General features: G+C 59.0%; 1 protein-coding gene across 2 annotated transcripts in view; it reads left to right on the top strand.

The window, feature by feature from the left end:
* KCNH6 (potassium voltage-gated channel subfamily H member 6) overlaps nt 1–19504 on the top strand; it is a 31562-nt gene extending 12058 nt beyond the window's left edge. The window contains exons 4-16 of one of the 2 annotated variants that reach the window (XM_040536553.1): nt 1682–1791; nt 3528–3840; nt 5345–5556; nt 10187–10615; nt 11360–11759; nt 11993–12192; nt 13921–14173; nt 14666–14859; nt 15194–15293; nt 15580–15867; nt 16250–16430; nt 17572–17770; nt 18145–19504. In XM_040536553.1, the coding sequence (XP_040392487.1) occupies nt 1682–1791; nt 3528–3840; nt 5345–5556; nt 10187–10615; nt 11360–11759; nt 11993–12192; nt 13921–14173; nt 14666–14859; nt 15194–15293; nt 15580–15867; nt 16250–16430; nt 17572–17770; nt 18145–18432 (3167 nt within the window). In that variant the 3' untranslated portion in view covers nt 18433–19504. The remainder of the gene's footprint in view (nt 1–1681; nt 1792–3527; nt 3841–5344; nt 5557–10186; nt 10616–11359; nt 11760–11992; nt 12193–13920; nt 14174–14665; nt 14860–15193; nt 15294–15579; nt 15868–16249; nt 16431–17571; nt 17771–18144) is intronic. The other variant, XM_040536554.1, reaches the window with a different exon arrangement.
* The last annotated feature ends 759 nt before the right edge of the window (nt 19505–20263 follow it).

The following is a 20263-nucleotide window of genomic DNA, read 5'->3' as shown; positions in this document are numbered from 1 at the left end:
GCGCTACAGGGAGGCTTGCGTCAGGACATTTGGGGACCAGGCTAAAGCTGTGGGAGCAGCCCGGGTCTGTCCCCACATGGCACTGGGGGTGGCACAGTAGGACTGGGACCGCAGCCAGGGCTGGGGCTGCTCCGGGGACTGACGGGGCCCCTTCACGCTGCCCTTTGTGTAGTGTAATGTGTTTTAAATGCATTCACGCTCGGTGCACGGACACAGCCCGGTGCCACGAAGGGGTTCGCGTGCGCGGCTGCAGGTCCTGGTGGGGATGCTGTGTGTGGTTTCGGGTTTTGTGCATCCTCAGGCCAGGCATACGCACAGGGCTATGCGGTGGATGTATGTAAGTCCTGCTATGTCTGTGAAGTGGCGAGGTTTATATTTCTGGTGCATCGCGACAATAGCAGTTAGCCTCTGTGCATGAACTGCTGAGGACGTCCTAAATACCAGCACCGGTGTTGCCTTGCAGCCCTCCCAGCTCTCATATGTACGTCTCGACATATGATGTGTTCCTGTCCTGTTGAACATACTCCGAGGTGTGGGTTTGGCTGCAGAAGGTGCCCAAACAGATCCAGCACCGAGTGATTTCCCTGCGCACCCCATATTGTGCTGCGCACCCCAAGGAGCCTTGTCGGGAAAGGCTGGGGCCAGCCTGGACCAGCCTCTTGTGCGTGGGTTTTATGACTCCGAGCAGCTTGGCAGTGTGTTGGGGTTAAGTGAGGGGAGGCAAATTCTGCCAAAACCCACCAGGTCCACAATATGCTGCCTTCTCCCAGAGGACGATGCCTTTCTGGAGCTTATGTTGCATCCCACGTCCCTGTGCCAAGAGGTATTGCTGCTAGTGGAGGGATGAGACACAGGGAAAGTCAGCCAGAGGCTCATCTAACGGTGGATTTAGGCTGCTTTGTTTTTAACGTAGGGTGAAGCCAAGCTGGTCCAAGCCTTGTCCAGCTCCTGGCCCTGCTGCCGGGGTTTGTCTGGGGAAGGTTTTGGTCCTGGTCACGAGTGTGGTCCTGTGGGTCATGGTCTGCTCCGCAAAGCAGCTGCAGAGGAGGACAAGCAATTTTGTGCTGGGCATCACAACCAGGGACATCAGGTCCTCCTGTGGCTGCTGCTGGTCCCTCTCTGCATCCACCCCTTCCCCTCCTCACCTTCTTCTGCTGCTCCTTGCAGCCCCAGCTGCTCTCATCTCAGTCCTGGGCTCCAGTGAGGTGGTTCCCTTGTCCCCAGGGGTAACCCCAACACTTCGTTCCAGCACTGGACAAAATGGCCGGAAGTATTCTTCCTAATTGTTAACTTATAGGACTTTTTAGCACTTTTTTTTTTTTTTCCCTGAGTCCCACCAAGGAGATTTAGAGGCTCGATTTCCTCCAGGTCCAAATCCCCTAAGTGACTTTAAGCAGCTTAGAGACGCTCCGCACCTTTCCCGTTTTGCATCCTCAGTGGCAGGGGTCTCCTGCAGCCCCGCCGTGCTTTCTGCTGGCTCAGGGTCTGCCCTGAGCGCACGGCGCTGCGGGAATAGCGAGCACTGCAGGAGGAAGGACCACGCATGTCCCCCAAAACCACCCGAAATCCTTCGCAGCCCGCTCCCCTGCCACCGCCCCGACCTGCCTCACTGCAGCCATCCCGTGCAGCTAGGTTACATCTGTGTCTCTTGTGTTTTGTCTGTGTTTTTCTTTTTAACAAGGTCAAGGTAGGCGGTTGAAGTTTAGTCTCCCGTCCCTGCGGCGACTCAAAGTCCAGCGGAAATCTCTGCCCACCAGTGAGTTTGATGGAGTAGCCATTGACTATGGAAAGGTAACCGCAGCCTTTGTCTGATACGAGCCCGTGCCTCAGGCCAGGACCCAGCGCTCTTCCTCGCTCTCCCCACCCCGCTCCCCCTCGGCTGCTGTGGCTCGGGTCGTACCCGGTGCTGGGGGGCTCCGGCCCCAGTGGCGTTGCTTCGGTGGCATGGGACCGTGCTGCTCCGCAGGGCCAGCCGTGGCTCACGGGGGGAGCGGGAGATGTGCCGAGCTGGGAGGAAGGTCCAGCTCTGTAGGGCGAGTTGTTTGGGATGGCGGAGGTCAGGGGAGATGTCTCCTCCGTGGAGATACTGGTGGCAGCTGGAGAAGGTGTGGTATGAGCAGGGAGCACAGCTGGCAGGGCTTGCAGGCAAAAACCTCGAAATGGCACATTTCCCCCCATTTTCCTGGCTGGGACCAACCCAGGCAGCTCTGGCTTCTCAGTCCTCCTGCAAAGACTGTGATGGAGGGTGATGCTCACTGCTGATGTGATGAGATCGGGGAGGTACCGGAGGAACCTCCTTAGAGCTTGCTCTTCTCAGTGTCTTCTTGGCTGTCGGAAGTGCTCAAGGTACCTCTGGGCAAAGGCGTGTTGTTTTCTGAAACCCTCCAGCTCGAGGCACAGGGCTGTGGGCAGGAGGCTTTCGCTCTGCTGAGGCATCCCCAGGCACGAGGTCGTTGCTGCGCTGGGTGTATCCAGACAGCCTGGATACAGCTGCTTCCCAAAGTCACAGCTTGGGTAAGGCGGGAGGTGCATGTCTTCTCAGAGGTTGTGCTTGTGGCGAGCTGAAGGCATCCGTAGTGCTGTCAGCTGCTCTGGGTACGTTGGTCCCACACCCACCAGTGCTGCTAAAGGCTCTGGGTGCCCCACGTTGAAGCTGCGTGGTGCACTGCAGCGTTTCGGGGGCACACACGTGGAGGATGCGCACTGAGGACGTCCTGACGATCCACCGCTCTGGTGGAGCCTGGTCCAAGTGGGGAGAGCCTGGCAGGAGCAGGGACAGCCAGCCCCACTGGTCACCACGTCCTACGACCCACAGTATAGTGAGAAGTGCTGCACCGTGTCTTGGGCACGCGCTCAAAGCCCCAGTCCCAGCCATGGACATGACTGCATAGACCCGGAGGATTCTGCCCCAGAAGGTGGTGGCTTTTGTGCTCCTCGCTGCAGAAGCCGTTAAAGGCTGGAAACCCTTTAGGTCCCCAGGGAGCAACCTTTAGCAATGGCCAAGGGGCGCTGGAGGAGAGGGAGGACCTCATATGGCTGAATTTGCAAACCCAGCAGCATCTCCGGTGCTTCCTGGTGCAGAGCACATCACTTCCCAGGGACAGCAGCACAGGACCCCGGGCACCCACCCGCCGTGGTGGCCTGATCAAGGGGCAAGGGAAAGGCAGGACTGGTGGTGGGACATGGGGACACCTCAGGAAAGAGCGCTGCAGGGCAGGTGCTCCAGGCAAACCCACCGTTAGGGTCTCCTCTTCTCTTCTTGCTCTGCCTGCTTCCAGCTACGCCTTGCAAACAGCCCCGCGGCCGTGCGAGCCGGCTCCTGGCACCATCCCGGGGCTGCCACGTCCCCGAGGGCTCGGTCACCCCCACCGCAAAGCACTCTCGGTTCTGGTCCAAGCTGGAGCTGAACGGGGGAACCGCAGCGCTTCCCAGCCCCCTGCCCCTCCTCTTACCTCCCCAGCTCCCTCCTTCCCCCCAGCACGCGAGGACTCCTTCTAATAAAACCCTTTCTCCCGGCTGTCTTAAAGCCTGGTGGTGACTCCCTGATTTTGAGGGACTTGAAGACATCGCCCAAGGAGAACTGTGTGCAGTCAGAGACCGAATCCCTCCTGGAAAAGGAGAGGAGGCCGAGCCTGGAGGCCGACCCCACCTTACAACACTCGTCCCCGAAACAAGAGCCTCCCTCGCTGGGCCCGCGAGGGCCGTACTCTGCGTGGGGTTTCATTCGGTCTCGCCCCGGGGGCAGCTTCCACAGCCTCCGCAGGGTCTCCTCCTTGGACAACTTTGAGGCTGCGAGGTCTGAGTTCCAGAGAAAATTCAGGGAAAGGAGGGCAAACTCAGGTAGGGGAAAAACCCCGGAGTTTTCGGTCCTACTGCGGGAGCGACGGCCCCAGGGGCCACCGGCACATCTCGGGGGGGGGAGGTCTCTTACCTTGCACTGCTTTTTCCTCTGCAAAGTGGAGATAAAGTGGGATCTTCTCCCTCAAACCCGCTGGTCTCGGCGTGCTTCCCTGCGTAGGCAGGTCCTGCTCTTGGGTAGAGCATCGGTGGCGTCACGTGTGGGTCGTGAGACTGCGTGAGGTTGCGTTTGGCTGCCTCGGGTGAGAGGCGTCTCGATGCCGTCCCACCACGCCAGGAGGGAGGGAAGGGGTCAGCAGGCAGTGCGATGCCCCCGTGAGCGGTCCCCACGTTGAAGGTGGAGGGGACAGCGGCCAGGCCACCTCTGTAGCGTGGGAGGAAACGCGCCTCCACCCTGGTGTTCACGTTCAGACCTCTTGTTCCTGTAGAGACATGACAATAAATAAGATGGAGGTCAGGCAAGGGAAGCTGCAACAATTGGGGATGGGGAGAGATCAGCATGCAGTGTTTGGCTTGAGAAGACAGGGTGGGGGATCATGGTCCTCAAATAGTCACAAGTTACGGACCTCGGGAGGGGACACAGCACAGAGGGAGGGAAGGGGCTGAGCGGGCAGGAGAAGGGTGGCAGCAGGAGGGCACCTTCACAGGGTCTTCGGCACCTCCTGCCCATGACACCTCTTGGGGTGATGTCAGAATGTAAGGGATAGAAGGGGTAATAAACTGAAAAAATAACCCAGCCCTGCCTGTAGGAGATAGAGGGGGTGGGACACACTGGTTGTGGTGCTTGGGTATGTTCCTGAACCCCCAGGTGTGGGCACGAGCACCTCTGTGGGCACACATTGCCATGAGCCAGACCAAGCTGGTGCCTCTGGGACTTCTTCCCCGGTTCTGCACCAGGGTGAGGCAGGGAGGAAAACCAGGTGGGATCCAGCCCCCGCAGCACTGTGACCCCAACCCCGCTACAGCTCTTCTTCGGGAGAATTGAGGGTGGAGGATATGTCTGGGTGGGGACATTGCCCATCTCCTGGCTCACTTTGGTGGCCACGAGCCAAGGCAAGGAACTGAGGAGCTGTGTTGGTCATGCTGGAGTATGCAAGGGTGGAGGAGGCCCACCTTCCCCTTCTGCTTTCATATCAGCTCCTGACATCCCTCCCTGGTGGGTCTCGTTGGGACCGGTCCCTAACCCACCGCAGTCTTCAGGGGTAGCACAGCACGTTGGGTGCCTCTGTATTTTGGCATCCCATCCGAGCCCCCTGAAGGAGGTTTAATGGTGAGAAGATGGGTGATGTGCCTGAAAAGCAGCCCCCCTCGGGTGTCTTGGGTTGGGCATCCCATGTCAGAAGCCACCCTGAAGAAGCCAAGCCTTTATGGCCTGGTCAGTGCCTTCTGGTGGCACCCTGTGGTGGTCCTGCACCAAGGTTAGAGCTCTGCAAATCAGCTCCTGCTCTCGCCACCCTCCTCAACGCTCCTCTCCATCCTGTTTCAGAGGCTTCCCATGTCAAACCCAACCCCCCGAACTCCACCTCGGACTCGGACCTGATGAAGTACCGGACCATCAGCCAGATCCCCCAGTTCACGCTCAACTTCGTGGAGTTCAACCTGGAGAAGCACCGCTCGGGCTCCACCACCGAGATCGAGATAATTGCGCCCCACAAGGTGATGGAGCGCACGCAGAATGTCACCGAGAAGGTCACGCAGGTACGTGGGCGCTGAGACAGTGGTGGCATGGTGGCACTGCCACCAGGATGTGGTCACAGCCATTCCTGTGGCTTTGGGAGGAGAGGGCAGCGATACCTGGAGTTTCCACCCTGGGCAATGCCAGCATCTCAGCATTTGATTTTCATCTTTTCCTCTGAATGTTTGATATACTTACTTCTTTTTTTCTTGAATCGTTTTTTTATGGGTAATTTGTGCCCAGGGGGACATGGGCATTAACTGCTGGTGGTGTGATGATGGCCATGAAGGGGACACACGCGTGTGCCTGCATGTGCCTGTGGTTCATTTGCAGGGTAGGCTCTGGCTGTCCCCAGGGCACCGGTGGCCCTCGTGTGCTCAGCTGGGGACCCCACGGATCCCCTGGGAGACAGCAGGTGGCACTGCACTGTCACCGAACTGGACACTCGTGGCACCGCGCTGTCACCAACACATGTGATGCTGCGCTGTCACTGCAGGGGACACGCATGACACTGCGCTGTCACCGTGGCGAACACACATGGCATCACCCTGTCACCACAGGGGACACGCGTGTCCCTGTACTGTCACCGCAAGGCAAACACATGGCACCATCCTGTCCCCAGAGGGACCGAGTTCCCTGGTGGCCCTGGCCATGGGACGCGGTGGCACAGGTGTGAGGAGGAAGAGGACGCCAAGTGGCGAGGACCGACCCTGCTGTCACCTGCCCACGGTGCCTGTGACCCAGGGGCAGAGGGGGGACATTGCCCACAGCTGCCTGCCCTCCTTCTATGCACAGGAAGGGAAATATTTTTAAATCCCCATTGGGAAATAATGACTTTGGGACAGCGAGTTAATTAAAAGGCCACGGGAGATGCCAAGGCATGGCGCGAGCAGGGAGAGGGGCGTTTCGCTGCACATGGGAGGTGCTGCTGCGTCCCACAGCCCTGGTCAGGATCTGTTACCACTGGGGAAACTGAGGCACGGGGGAGCCGTGATGTGCAAAAAACATCCAATACATCCCACCATTGCTAGAAGCAGCCGAGGGCAAATTTAACAAAAAAGCAGCCATCTGAGCCCAGAAAAGCCCCAGGGTTTGGCAGTTTGCTCCTTCAGAGCTGGAATTCCCTCCCAGGAGCTTGGTGCCAGGAAACTTTCCAGCTCGTGTCCTCCGTGCGGGGTGGACGGGCTCTCCCCAAATAGCATGGGATGGTTTTTAGGTTTGTTCCCTGCTTTGGCTTGACCCCGTCAGCCCACACCCCTCAGATCTGGGGGACCAGCCCCGAATGCTGCAGCAGGATGGCGAGTGGCCTCCGTGTCCCCATCCTGGGGGAAAACCCACATGCTGGGGACCACTGCAGTGCACTGGGGTGATTTTGGCACGGTGGCACCAGCCACACGGTGCCGGGTCTCTAGCTGGTGGTGGGGTGAGGGGATCAGAGCTGATGGGTTTTGGCTACGGGCAGGCACGGGGCTCTGCGGTGCAGCCCCCAAAATGGTTGACCTTCCCTTTACCCATCTCCAGGTGGGATGGGATGGGATGGGATGGGATGGGATGGGATGGGATGGGATGGGATGGGATGGGATGGGACGGGACGGGACTGGATGGGATGGGACTGGACAGGATGGGACGGGACAGACTTCTTCTCCCCATTGCATCTCCCTCTGGCTTCAGGGACCCCAAGCATCCTGCCCATCCTCACCCCATGCCTCCCACCATGCCACAGCTCCTTGCTCCTGCCCACTAAATAATTCACAGCGAGGCAGAGACAGAGGCGAGACATGGCTGACGGCATCTAAAAATACCGGCTGGCAGCAGGGAGAGGCAGGCAGCGGCTGCTTGGGGCGCTCTGGCACCGCAGTGAGCAGGCGGGACGGTCGGTCACAAGTGCAACGAGTGCGCCGGGCTCAGCCTGCTCAAGGGTGCTGCGGGGTCAGCACCACCAGCTCGGGGTCTTGTTTCGTGGGTGGCACTTCTCTGGGTCCCCAGGGAAGGGGGAAGTTTGTGGAGGTGGTCAGGGGGGTGATGGGGAGGAGGGGTGGGGGTGCTGAGCGGTGTCAGGATTTGGACCAGAGGGTAAACAACAGAGAGGGGGGAAAGGCCAGTGCCTGCCTGCAGCCAGCACCATGGGCCTGAATCTCTTTGCTTGAGGGTCTCCTGGTGGCTCTGGTGTGTCCCCCTCCCCAGCTTGGTGTCCCCATCCCCCTGCATGGGGCAAAGAGAGAAGGAGGGGGGCTACATCTGCTCTGCCCTGAGCCCCATGGGGAGCAAGCAGTGGCCTGGGTCAGCCGGGGCCATCAGGGCCCCCCCTCCATCACCCACAGCCCACACGCACCCTGCTCCCTCCTCCCCCTCCTCCTCCTCCCTCCCGCGGCTGCCTCGGTCACCCAGCACCGGCACCCTGCACCCCACACCATGAGCCTGCGGCTGCAGCTGAAGCCAGTAAGTGCAGGGGAAGGGGGACAGGGGAAGACGCACCCGGTGGAGTCACCATGGGGGACACCCGGCACTGGCACCCTTGCAGACTCCTGGAGCCACCCAGGCCACCGATGGGTGCCGCCCGCATCCCTTGGGGACAAGGCTGAAGGCATTGCCTACCTCTGGGTTGCTATAGATGCTCTTTTGGACGTTGTTTCTTTTCCCTTTTCTGCCTCAAATCTTTGTGGTTGTCCTTTTTTTTTTTAATCCCTGCCTGGAAACCAAGGGGGCTCAACTCACTCTTGCTCCAGCCGCAGGAGCCAGGTGTCAGGAGCAGGGGTGCACAGCAGGCATCTGAGCACAGGGAACAACATTTGAGGTGCTCAAATTTGGGACTGGCCTCGCCGAGCTGCTCCCAGCCAGGCAGAACAGGGCAATTTTGCTACAAGGGTGGCAGCATCGCCGGTTTTCCCAGACACAAGGCGTAGGAGCCCGTTTGGGGTCTGCAGGACACATCTTAGCTTGGGGACCAAAAATTTCAGCAGCATCACTTTGTCCCCGCGGGAACCAGTCCCCAAGCCCGCCCGGTGCCTCATTCCCCTCCACAACGATTGCATTTCAGTCACTTTTTCCTATCCCTCCCTCTCCATCCACCGGCGACGTCGGCAGCTCCCGCGGCCCCATTGGTGCTCTCGTCCCCACGGGGGCCCCAGCATCGATCGGGTTTGATTAATCCACGCCAGGCTCCCGAATGCCCTTCGCAGCCGCATGCCTCCTGCCCGCCTGGCCGAGCGCGTGCGTGCCTGCGCGGGCGATGCCGCGGCCCCGGTCCTGCGCCCCCCGCGCCGGTCGCTGCGTGGGCGCCTGGGGCTGGGGACCCCCATGGGGGACACCCGGACCTCGCCGCGGGTCAGCTGCCACCCAGGGCGCCGGGCAAGCCGCAGGCAGGTAGGAGCTGAGGACGTGGTGGGATGGGGCTGTGGGGCCGGATCTGTGCGGGGTCAGAGCAGCAGGAGCCCTCGGGTAGCCCTTGAAGCCTTGAAGGAGATGGGCACCAGTGCAGGAAGGATCTGGCCCTTCCTCCGGAGCTGTTGGCAGAGTCATGGTGGTGCCCATCACTGTGGCCTCAGGGTATATGGGGCTGCTGGTGGGATGTGGGATCTGCATGGGTCCTACTCTCTCCTTGGGGACAGATATCACAGCCTGGCACCGAATCGCGCCTGTTTTGCTGGGGCCTCCGTGCGGGGATGCCCCTTGTTCTCCTCTATGGGTGGCACGGGTGGTGGGCACTGCGGGGACACCCAGGGGACAATGGAGTGGCAGGGGCAGGCAGGGAGGATCTGGCTGCCCCCAGCTCCAAATAACCCCCTTCATGCCACTGTCTCAGCATCCAAAGTAGGACAGCCCCAGCCCTCTCGGTCCCCAGAGCCTTGCTTTGTGTCCCCATGGTGGCTTCAGAGCTCACCAGGAGCTGGCGGTGGTCCTAGAGGGGGGAACTGGGACATGGGGGGACTCACCGGTGCTGTGGGATTGTGTCCCCAGGAGGAAAGACAAATCCAGGGCATGTGACAATGCGGCAGGCTGGCTGTGCATGTGAGATGGTGTGTGCCCCTTGGTGGTCGCAGGCTGTCCCCTCCCTGAGGATGCTCAGATGGGAAATGGGCATTGCCCGAGGCCAGGCTTTGCTGCGGGTGGCCCCGGCTGTCCCCTCTGTCCCAGGATAGCTGTCCCAGAGCGACATCGAGGAGAAGGTCCTGCTGTGACCAAGAAAGGCACCATGCAAGGCTTGCAGGATGTCTAACATGCCATCGCCCTTGGGGCCACAGTCACGGGACTGCATCTCCAGGCTTGTTGTCCCCTGTGGTGGGGACACCCAGCAGCTCCTGGGCTGGTGGCACAGAGCTGAGGGCACAAGGAGGCACGATAGGAGGCACTGTCCTCCCTGCCAGTGTGGGTCTCAAGGGTGTAAAGTGGATAAATGCCTGCCCCAAGGGTCCTTCAGCCATCAGAGCTGGCCAAGGAGCTGGGAAGACCTTGGTGCCAGCCACAGTGGTCACCTCACCTTGTGGCCTCCTGGACAGACACACATGAAGGCAACAGCAGTGAAATAGATGTAGGAACCCAATTGAATGCTCCCTGCTACCCTACTGGGACAGATAGTAGCCTCTCACCTGGCTCCTGGCCTTGTCCAACCTCCCTCCTGGTCTCCATGTCCTTCTCATGCCCATCCCCTTGCAGGTGCTGTCCCTGGGGGCCGACGTCCTTCCTGAGTACAAGCTACAGGCACCGCGCATCCACCGATGGACCATCCTGCACTACAGTCCCTTCAAGGCCGTGTGGGACTGGCTCATCCTACTGCTGGTCATCTACACAGCCGTCTTTACCCCCTACTCGGCCGCCTTTCTGCTCAACGAGGAGCAGGTGGAGGAGAAGCACTGGAACTGCAGTTACTCCTGCGACCCGCTCAACATCATCGACCTCATCGTGGACATCATGTTCATCGTGGACATTGTCATCAACTTCCGCACCACCTACGTCAACATCAACGACGAGGTGGTGAGCCACCCCGGCAAGATCGCCATCCACTACTTCAAGGGCTGGTTCCTCATCGACATGGTGGCCGCCATCCCCTTTGACCTGCTCATCTTCCGCTCCGGCTCTGACGAGGTCAGGAGAGGACTCGTAGACAGATGGGGAGAGGGATTTAGGGGAGAGAACAAGAGGGGTATGGATGGGTTAATGTAAGCGGTGGGTGGCTAGATCTGCGAGGAGTTTGTCAGAGGGATGAGCAAGGATGTTATTACAGGTTTTTATTAAGCAGCTGGAACCTGGAGTTTTATTTGAAAAGGGTCAGGCAGCCACGCAGACCCTACTATAAGCTAAGATAATGTCCAACTGGACCCACTCTCCTTGCAGGGGAGACAGCCCGAGGCTAACCCAGCACAGCAGGCTGGGAGCTCAGTTTAGGGACCGGCCTCACACATCAGCAAGGATGAATTTGGGCTTGCATTTCCAGCCAGACTCAAAATGTAGGCAGTGGGATGGGTCTGTTGTTATTGTACTACCTGGAGGCCCCACCATGGCTCAGAGCCCATGGGATGGGGTGAAAGGCAGTCATTCTGGGATCTACGCAAGGTGAGGACCCATCAGGAAACACGAGATTGGCCTTGGCTCCTCTCACTTGCTCGCCTGTAATCCCAGGGCTCCTTCCCTTCCCAGTCAGTGGAGGGAAGCCATCCATTTTGTGGCATGATTCACCTAGCCTCTTTCAGGTGTCACCTCCAGGACAAGTGATTCATGCTCTAGAAGTGCCCTTTTAGCCTTCAGAGCTGGCATGGTTAGACTGGAGACATGCCTTTGGCCACATTTATCCCCTGCTTGTCCCTGAGCTGTCTCTGCTCTGCCCTGCAGACCACCACCCTCATCGGCCTCCTGAAGACCGCCCGGCTGCTGCGCCTGGTCCGCGTGGCCCGCAAGCTGGACCGCTACTCCGAGTACGGGGCGGCCGTGCTCTTCCTGCTCATGTGCACCTTCGCCCTCATCGCCCACTGGCTGGCCTGCATCTGGTACGCCATCGGCAACGTGGAGCGGCCCTACATGGAGCACAAGATCGGCTGGCTGGACAACCTGGGCGACCAGATCGGCAAACGCTACAATGACAGCGACCTCTCCTCCGGCCCGTCCATCAAGGATAAATACGTCACTGCCCTCTACTTCACCTTCAGCAGCCTCACCAGCGTGGGGTTCGGCAACGTCTCACCCAACACCAACTCGGAGAAGATCTTCTCCATCTGTGTCATGCTCATTGGCTGTGAGTGCCTGGCCCTGGCCCTGCCCCGGAGGTTGGAGGGGCTGCTGTGGGGAGAAGCGGGGGGACAGCCACCATGCTGTGGCACGTGGAGAGGATCTCCCTCCGTCTGTGCCTCTTCTGCACAGAGGATGAGGGGATAGAAATAAGGGATTTGGGAACCTGCTGGTTGCAGGTCCGTGATGGTTGGATATGCATCTCCCCGTGGCCCCCTGAGTCCTGCCCTCTTGTTGCAGCTCTGATGTATGCCAGCATCTTCGGCAACGTCTCCGCCATCATCCAGCGGCTGTACTCGGGCACGGCCCGCTACCACACACAGATGCTGCGGGTGAAGGAGTTCATCCGCTTCCACCAGATCCCCAACCCCCTGCGCCAGCGCCTGGAGGAGTATTTCCAGCACGCCTGGTCCTACACCAACGGCATCGACATGAACGCGGTGAGTGCAGCGGGGGAGGCCCCCGATTCGTGCAGCACCTCGTCCTGAAGTCTGGGAGCCCACCCAAATGTGTCCACCCTTTTGACCAGGTTGGAGAGGAGGCAGGAGATTTGGGAGGCTGAAGAGAGTCTGTCAGCCCTCTTTCCCTATTTTTCCCCTTTCGCCTCCCCCCATCTGTCCATACCTCCACATCTATCCGGCCACTTCAGGACCACGATAACATTTCTCCCTCCCCCAACTATCCAACCCTCCACATCTATCCGGCCGTTCCAGGACCACGATAACATTTCTCGGCTGGAGGGTGGCTTTGGTGCCAGCGAGGAGCTCAGAGCCCCCGTCGGCGCCAAGCGCTTTCAGGACGGTGTCTGCTGGTGCCGCAGAGCCGGGATCGATCCAGCTCCTCTTCATGCTGCCGGTTGCTAAGCAAAGTGCATCCTGCTCTCGGCAGCAGGGAAAGGAGGGCATTTAAATAAACCTCAATCCATTTTAATTAGAGCCCAGAGAGGCAGCTGTTTGTTAGCAAAGGGGGGATCAATGGGGGAGCCACGCTGGAGAGGCGCCGGGGCTCCAAGCCTGGTGGGGTGGCTTGGATGGCACCAAGGCACCGTGGGGCACGGGGGGGCTCAGCCTGGGGTGGTCTTGGGGTGGTCTCGGGGTGGCAGGACTTAACTAATGGCCATGGGGTCCTGTGCACAAACGTGCTGGCTCAGCCAGCTGCAAGGCAGAGAGGAATGAGAAGGGGCAAGGCAAGGAGAGAGGTGGCACCTGGTGCTCCCCAGCTTGCAGCCCTCGCCAGGCTGCTAACCCGCTCGTTCCCAGCTCATCCTCCCTTTTTTTTTTTCAAAGACTTGATCCTCCTCCATCCTTGAGCACTACCAGGGGACAGATTTGCATTAATTCAACAGCTGCTGCCTCAATAAACTGGGCAGCACTGGGAGCTTTGCTGCTGGGATAGCCTGAGGTTACCCCTCTCCCATGGAGGGAACACCCTGAGCTGGACATTGGTGGCAATAGCTGGAAGCGAAGCCACAGCACCCCGCAAAGCACAGGGCCTGGCACAAATCCCCTGCGACGAGCTGAGCTTGGACGTGCCTCTGCTCACACCAGCTCCTGCTGGATGCTGCTAAGACACAATACACTCTGATCAATCATCCCACGTCCCGATCGAAGTGTCCGCCCCCGATTTCCCAGTAGGGAAACTAAGGCATCCAGACTAGGCATCCGAAGCCCTTGGTGGCAGTGGCTTTCTCCGTGTCGCCAGTTTTACCTTGATTTCACCTTCAGGTTCAGCTTCTGTTCGAGGAGAGGTGTTTGCCACGGGTATATTTAGCTGTTGCTGCACACAACTGGCCTGTGCTGCTTCTTGGCGTTCAGGCAGGTGCTGTTTAATTAGGACAGCACCTCGTTACCAGTTTGCGCTCTCATTTAGCCAAGATTAGTGGGTGGAAAGATGAAAGGGGGATATGCCACCAGCGGGTATAAATAGATTAATTTGGTTATTATTATTATTTATTGCTCAGGAGTGCTTTCATCCCCAGCACAGGTGGTACAAGCCAGGGACAGCAGGCGTCCACCAAGGGAAGCTCAGAAGATGCCCCCAGCTTTGGGATTTGGCTATTTGGGGGCTCCCCATTTGGCCACAACATGCAGCACCCCAGGGTGGGCAGGACCGTGGCTGTCCTTCCCGGGGACAGCGGTGTGAGGGCATCTCTCCCTCGCTCTCTGCAGGTGCTGAAGGGCTTCCCCGACTGCCTGCAGGCAGACATCTGCCTCCACCTCAACCGCACGCTGCTGCAGAACTGCAAGGCTTTCCGGGGGGCCAGCAAAGGCTGCCTGCGAGCCCTGGCCATGAAGTTCAAGACAACCCATGCGCCGCCCGGAGACACCCTGGTGCACTACGGGGACGTCCTCACCACGCTCTACTTCATCTCCCGGGGCTCCATTGAGATCCTCCGGGAAGACATTGTGGTGGCCATCCTAGGTGGAGAAGTCCTTCCTTCTGGGAGAGCGAGGGGCGCTGGGCAAGGGGTGAAGGGTGATGGGTGAAGGGCAATGGGCAATGGACAAGGAATGCTAGGTAAAAGGTGATGAGCAATGGACAAAGGGCGGCAGGTGAGGGGCAGAGGACTTCTCCAAGTCCTGGAGAAGGAAAATTTGATCCTCATCATCCGGCTGGTCACCATACCAGTGGACGTAGGATGGAGGATTGCCTGGAGATGATGGGGAGAGGCCCCAAAGGACTGAAGATAGATAGCAGGGCATGGTTCAGCAGTCCCCAGCTGTTACTGATGACCCACCGCCCTGGCTTGGTCACCCCATTAGTGGTGGCTTTCATGGTGTAATCCCCACATCCACAGTCAAGGTCGGGGTTTCTGGGCACCCCCTTCTCCCCAAGCCCCAAAGTGAGGTCTCTTGGTCCAGCAGAGCTGGAGTGGGCCCCCATCTCTCCCTAACGAGCTGTCTGTTGGCACAGGGAAGAATGACATCTTCGGGGAGCCCATCAGCCTCTATGCCCGCCCAGGGAAGTCGAATGCCGACGTGAGGGCCCTGACCTACTGCGACTTGCACAAGATCCAGCGGGAGGACCTGCTGGAGGTTTTGGACATGTACCCGGCCTTCTCCGACAACTTCTGGAGCAACTTAGAAATCACCTTCAACCTGCGAGATGTGAGTGCTAGGGTTGTCCCAGGGATGGGTCGGTCAATGCCTTAAATTCGGCCAGTGGGAGGGCTGAAGTGAGGACATCAGGCTGTGCTCCTCGCTCAGTCTCTGTGCTCTCAGGCCAGCCCTTAGGGTTCCTTGAGCTCTGACACCAGCCCAGGAGTTGCTGTGTGGGATGGGGAAGTGAAGAAGAGCCAGAGGTGGCTGGAGACCAGCCCTAGAAGGATGGTGGTTGGGCGGTGGCACCTATGGATGAGACATGCCACCTATGGATGGGCCGCGGTACCCATGGGTGGGCCATGGCACCTTGTCCTGGTGACCAGCCCCTCTTGTCCCTTAGGCAGACAGCGTTCCCCGCACACCGCTCAGCGAGGAGTACGACTGCACCTACCGGCGGGTGCGCCGACGCAAGCACTCCCTTTGCCAGCCCAACAAGCCCGGTGAGTCCCCTGCCTCCCTCGCCATGCCCCGGCCATTCCCGGTCCCATGCCAGCTCTGCAGCCCGAAGCATTGGCAAAACCAGGGAGCAGGATTTGCCATTCAATCGCTGTCCTGGCAGGCACCCCAAAGCGGTGCTTCTGTCCCAGTACGTCCCCACACTGACAGGCGTGCTGCCTTCCCTCCTTCTCCTTAGGATGCCCCAGCCCTACAGGCGCCCTAGAGGGGGTGGGGGCTGATTTTACCACTGTGCCACTCCCCGAATTAACCTGTTGTGCTGCCCCACAGACCCAGACACGGGCACCTCTGATGCTGAGCAGTATCACACCTACTCAGAGCTCACCAACCCGCAGGACCCGCTGAGTAAGGACCAGTGGGATGACCTGGGCAGCAGCACCACCCCCTGCTCCCAGACCAGCGACGACGAGGCCAAGCCCAGCAGCCCCACGAAAGCTGAGCCCTTCCCCGCATCCAAAAAGGATGATTTTGCTCTGCCCACGCTCAGCCTCATCACTGCCAACGCCAGCAGCACAGAGGTCGGCAAGCAGGCGGCAGAGAGCAGCCAGTCCTACACAGGTAGCCCATCTGCAGCTGGTAGGAGGGTGGAAGAAAGGATACTAGGAGTAACGCCGGTGCCATGGGGTTTCTCCTAGCACCCAGGGACCCCTCTGGAGCTGTCCCAAGGGGCCAGATCTGTGCTGGGCCACACAGGAGGTAGCAGCTTCCATAAGTGTGGTGGGTGCCACTGTGGTGGACTGCCCATGAGCAACTTGGGTGCCAAGGGTGATGGATCCCCATAAGCACCTCAGCTGCCAGGGTGCTGGACTCTCCCTGACCACCATATATGTCAGGGGGTGGCTTTCCGTGAGCACGTAGGGTGGTGGGTCTTGGAGCATCTCCATGCCAGGAAGGTGGGGAACACAAGTCAGAGGTGCTGAGGGGTCTCCTCTCCTTCCAGCCACGCCCCTGGACATCCCCAACATGTTCACCTTCTGGGAGGACCGAAGGCAGAACCACCACCCGGAGCCCCTGCAGCACGTCTCCCTGGTGCACAGCTCACAGGACATCCCCCTGCACAGTGACTACAGGCCAGGGCAGATCGAGTCCAGGCTGGAGCTCCTGCAGGCCCAGCTCAGCAGGTGGGCAGGGCACAGGGTTGGAGAGAACCTGGGGGAGAGAACTCTGGGCCAACACCTTCTCCGGCTCTCCAAGGGTCGCTGCACCAGGCTCTGTGTGCAGCAGATGCCACCTCCTGACCCCCTGGGACACTGCAGTCCTTGGGGAGGAGGTGGAGGTAATGCAGCAGCTTCTCAAAGTGCAAGTCTCAGCCCTGGCTGCAGCCCAGCACCTCATCTCTGCCATCCCATCACCACTGGCATCTGCTCTGCCACTGCCTCTGGGCTTGATACAACCACGGACGTGAAAGCACCCCCAGGCTCACAGCCTGAGCCCTTTGCAGGCCTCCTCTTCCTCTTGCAAAGAGCTGCAAAATTCCTCTTGCTCAAGCCTCATGCACATCGTTGCCTTCTAAATAAGAAAAAGGACAAGATTTTTGAATAAAAAGGAAGAGACTGCACTGGAAACACGGTTTTAAAGGCCCCAGGCAGCACCCACACGAGCAGCCAGCTCTCCCACTCATGGTGCTGCACGTGTTAATCTCACTTCACCCCAGTGCCCGTGCACATATTTCGGTGTCTCACCAAGGTGCCAGTCCCAGCAATGGGAGCCAGACCTCCCATCTGCTCTGATAGCACTACCGGGGCTATTGCCTGCAAGAAGAGCTGTGCCCACTGCTGCCAGAGCTGCTCATTTCACCTAAGGTTAGGACAAGGAAGAAGGAAGGGGCTTATTCTGCTTTCCCTTTTCCTTCTATTAATCCATTCAAAAAGGTTGGCACCAACCCATCTTGCTCCCATTTGTCAGCACAGGCAGCTGGCCTGCAGAATTGATCCAGGTTAAAACTAACCACTGCGTTTTTCCCCCTCTCCGGGGTAGTTTTAACTTTGCTCAGTTCCCTGCTCCAGATCCTGGTTTGGCTCCACAGAAAAATAAAACTGGGCAGGGGAAAATTGAGTGTGGCAGGAGAGAGGCGGCAGGACTGATCTCTCTGTGGCAGCACCGGTTTGAAGCTCTGCTAAAAATCTCCCCAAGCAGCACCAGGCAGAGCAGCATCACCCACAGGCAGCCGAATCAGCACCTCCTCCCCGCCCAGCCGCGGGTCCGGCTCTCACGGGGTGCAGCGGGACGCACTGCGCTAACGCTGGGCTGCTCTGTCCCCAGGCTGGAGTCCAGGATGTCGTCAGACATTAATATAATCCTCCAGCTCCTGCAGCGCCAGCTGTCCCAAGTGCCGCCCGCGTACAGCCCCATCTCGCCGTCCTCGCACAACCTGGCCATGTACGGCATCGTCCCGCGAAGCCTGGAGCCGCTCGCCCCCTGCGCACCCCTGGAGGATGAGGAGCAGACGGCCCTGGGGCAGGTAAGGCCACCCCGTCCTGGCTCAGCACCCACCGAGCTTCCTTCTGCCCCCAGATGAAGGGCCCTGGAGGGCCAGCAGTTCTATCCAGCCTCCCTGCATGCAAAACACAGCTAAGTTTGTTGGGGTTCATACAAAGCCCAGGAGTCATGAAACTGGAGAGGATCTACTTTGGGGATGCTTCTGCCACTGATCTGTGGGCACAGCGCTACCAGGTTTCCCAGTCAGTAGGGAACGGGGTGGGTTCCTCTCCTCTGAGGCTTCCCCAAGCCAAAAATAACATTTTTGGGGGGTTAAGGCCTGATGGGGTGAGGAGAAAGCATGACTACTTTGTTTTGCTTTTGCCATAACCCACCTGGTTCCTCCTTTCCCACCAGAACCCGAGCTACACGGAGGTAGAAAAGTTCCACTTGAAATCCAGGGACTCCTTGTCAAGCGGGATGCACCTCACCGTGGCATCCGATGAAACCATGACGGTCTACTCCGAACAGGAGCACCATTCCCCACCTCTCCCAAACCCAGAGCCTCCCCACCAAAGGGCACCAAATACCCAGGGACTCTTGCGGGGCTCTCGTTTCCCTTCCCTCCCTGAGCACTTGGAGGCATCTTCCGAGCACCAGGACATTCAGAGACACCTCTCCGACCCAGGGCTTCCTGGAAGTTAGAGATGTGGGGGCTGCGAAGCAAGTCAAGAGGAACCTCAACTGTGAGCTCGGTCAGTTGATGTTGATTTTGACTGCAGGGGTAAGACGGAGGACAATGCCGTTGGCTCAGGGGTATAATTTGTAGCTGTCTTCTGCCACCGTGAAAGGAAGAGTAGAGTGGCTGGCTTCCAAGATCAACGTTTTCCAGCGGTTTCCATAGAGTAGATTTCATTTGCACATTCTAGTGAACCCAGAGCAGTTCTTTCTTACAGCCACCAACAGGCTGGCTAGGCCAAACAGCACCCACCGCCTCTTCCTTGCCAAGGCTTCCTCTCGAGAGCAGCACAAGCCGAGTGAGCCACAGCGACTGGAGGGGAGCAAATCCGTGGCTCTCAGCTGCGAGGGCGCTTTGCTGTCAGCTCTTCGGAGCCGGGACCATTGCGTTGGTACTGGGCTTAGCCCAGCGGAGCCTGTGGGCACCACAAAAAGGGGAGTCAACCAGAGGAGGAGGAGATCTCCACAGTGCGGTACTGGGGGGAGCTGCAGGTGGGAAGCCCAGGACAAGGACAGAGGACAGAAGCTATCCCTGTCCTACCTGCTGGCCACTGAGACACTAAGAGCCAACAACCCCCGCCACTTCAGCATGCTTCAGCACGAGTCCTAGGGCACTGACTTCTCCAGCAAGGCCAACCGCGCCTTGCAAACCCCAACACGCATCTCACAAATCCCTGTAGGAACCCAGCTGGTCACCGGCCTGGACATAAAGCACAAAACTCAAAAGCACAAACCCAGAAAGGCGAAAAGTCCCAGACACCTCATCTCCAGCCCTTCCTCCCAGCTTCTCTCTTTTGATAAAGGTTTGATAGATGCTTCCAACTCCTCAGCCCTTTCCCTGGCAGACTCCCACAGCATCCCCCGTAGGAGAAGCCCACTTAGCACTGCCGCCTCGCTGTTCGGTTAGATGCTGTGACAGTCCTAGGCCGCCTGCTCAAGTAATGTATTGAGCTCCCTTTGAGAGTAGTAAAACTGTGAGCGTCTCTTTCTCTGGAGTTTTAGTGTACACTTTGCTAATAAAGATGTTTTTGGCACCTAATGTGGATTACAACTGTGGTTGTTGGGAGTATATATAAATTCACCCCTGGCAGTACAGAGGAAGCTGCTGATCTGTAAAGATCCCTGGAAAGGTTGTGGTGAAATCACAAAGCTCTTCTTTTCCAGGGAGTGCAGGGCTAATGGAGGCCACTTGCAGATCCTGCAGATCAAGGACAGGGCTGGTTGGCAATTCATTCCCAGTAGGATGCAGCTCAGTCTCAGCAACACCGGGGAAAGCTCTTTGACTTTTACCAGCGTGCTGCTGTATCCCTGTGTATGTGAAATGATCCAGCAAACACACCTCAGGCAGAGATCGCACCAAGAGCTCTTGGTGCAAGCTGGATTTCAGGATAACGTAGCGCTACCTGGAACCCAACGCGCATCCCCTGAGGAAGGCAGGGCCCGGGGTTCAGACCTGCCTCCCCCGCTGATCTCTGCCATGGGGGCTGCTCCCAGCCTGTTTTTCGCCCTGCCCTGGCCGTGTCCCACAAAGCCACCATCTGTAGCCAGGCCAGCTCAGCTTTGGGCTCGCGGCATTTGGGCACCTCTGCTCCCTGCCATCCTCCAGGAGGCACCTGAGCACCCGGAGAGCACCAAGGGAGCACCCCAGGGAGCACCCCAGGGAGCACCCGCACCCTGTGCTGGGTCCCCAGGCACCACCTGCCCCGCCATGAGGGGCTCAAGCCAGGCACTGTGCCTCAGCCTGCTCGGCTCCACGCAGGAGCTTCCTGGGAAGCCGGCGCACAGCCCGGCTCCTTGG

This window comes from Cygnus olor, chromosome 25, assembly GCF_009769625.2.
Source record: "Cygnus olor isolate bCygOlo1 chromosome 25, bCygOlo1.pri.v2, whole genome shotgun sequence".
Classification (NCBI taxonomy): Eukaryota; Metazoa; Chordata; class Aves; order Anseriformes; family Anatidae; genus Cygnus; species Cygnus olor.
The sequence above is the reverse complement of the archived record's forward strand: the minus strand, read 5'-3'. Positions and strand labels throughout refer to the sequence as shown.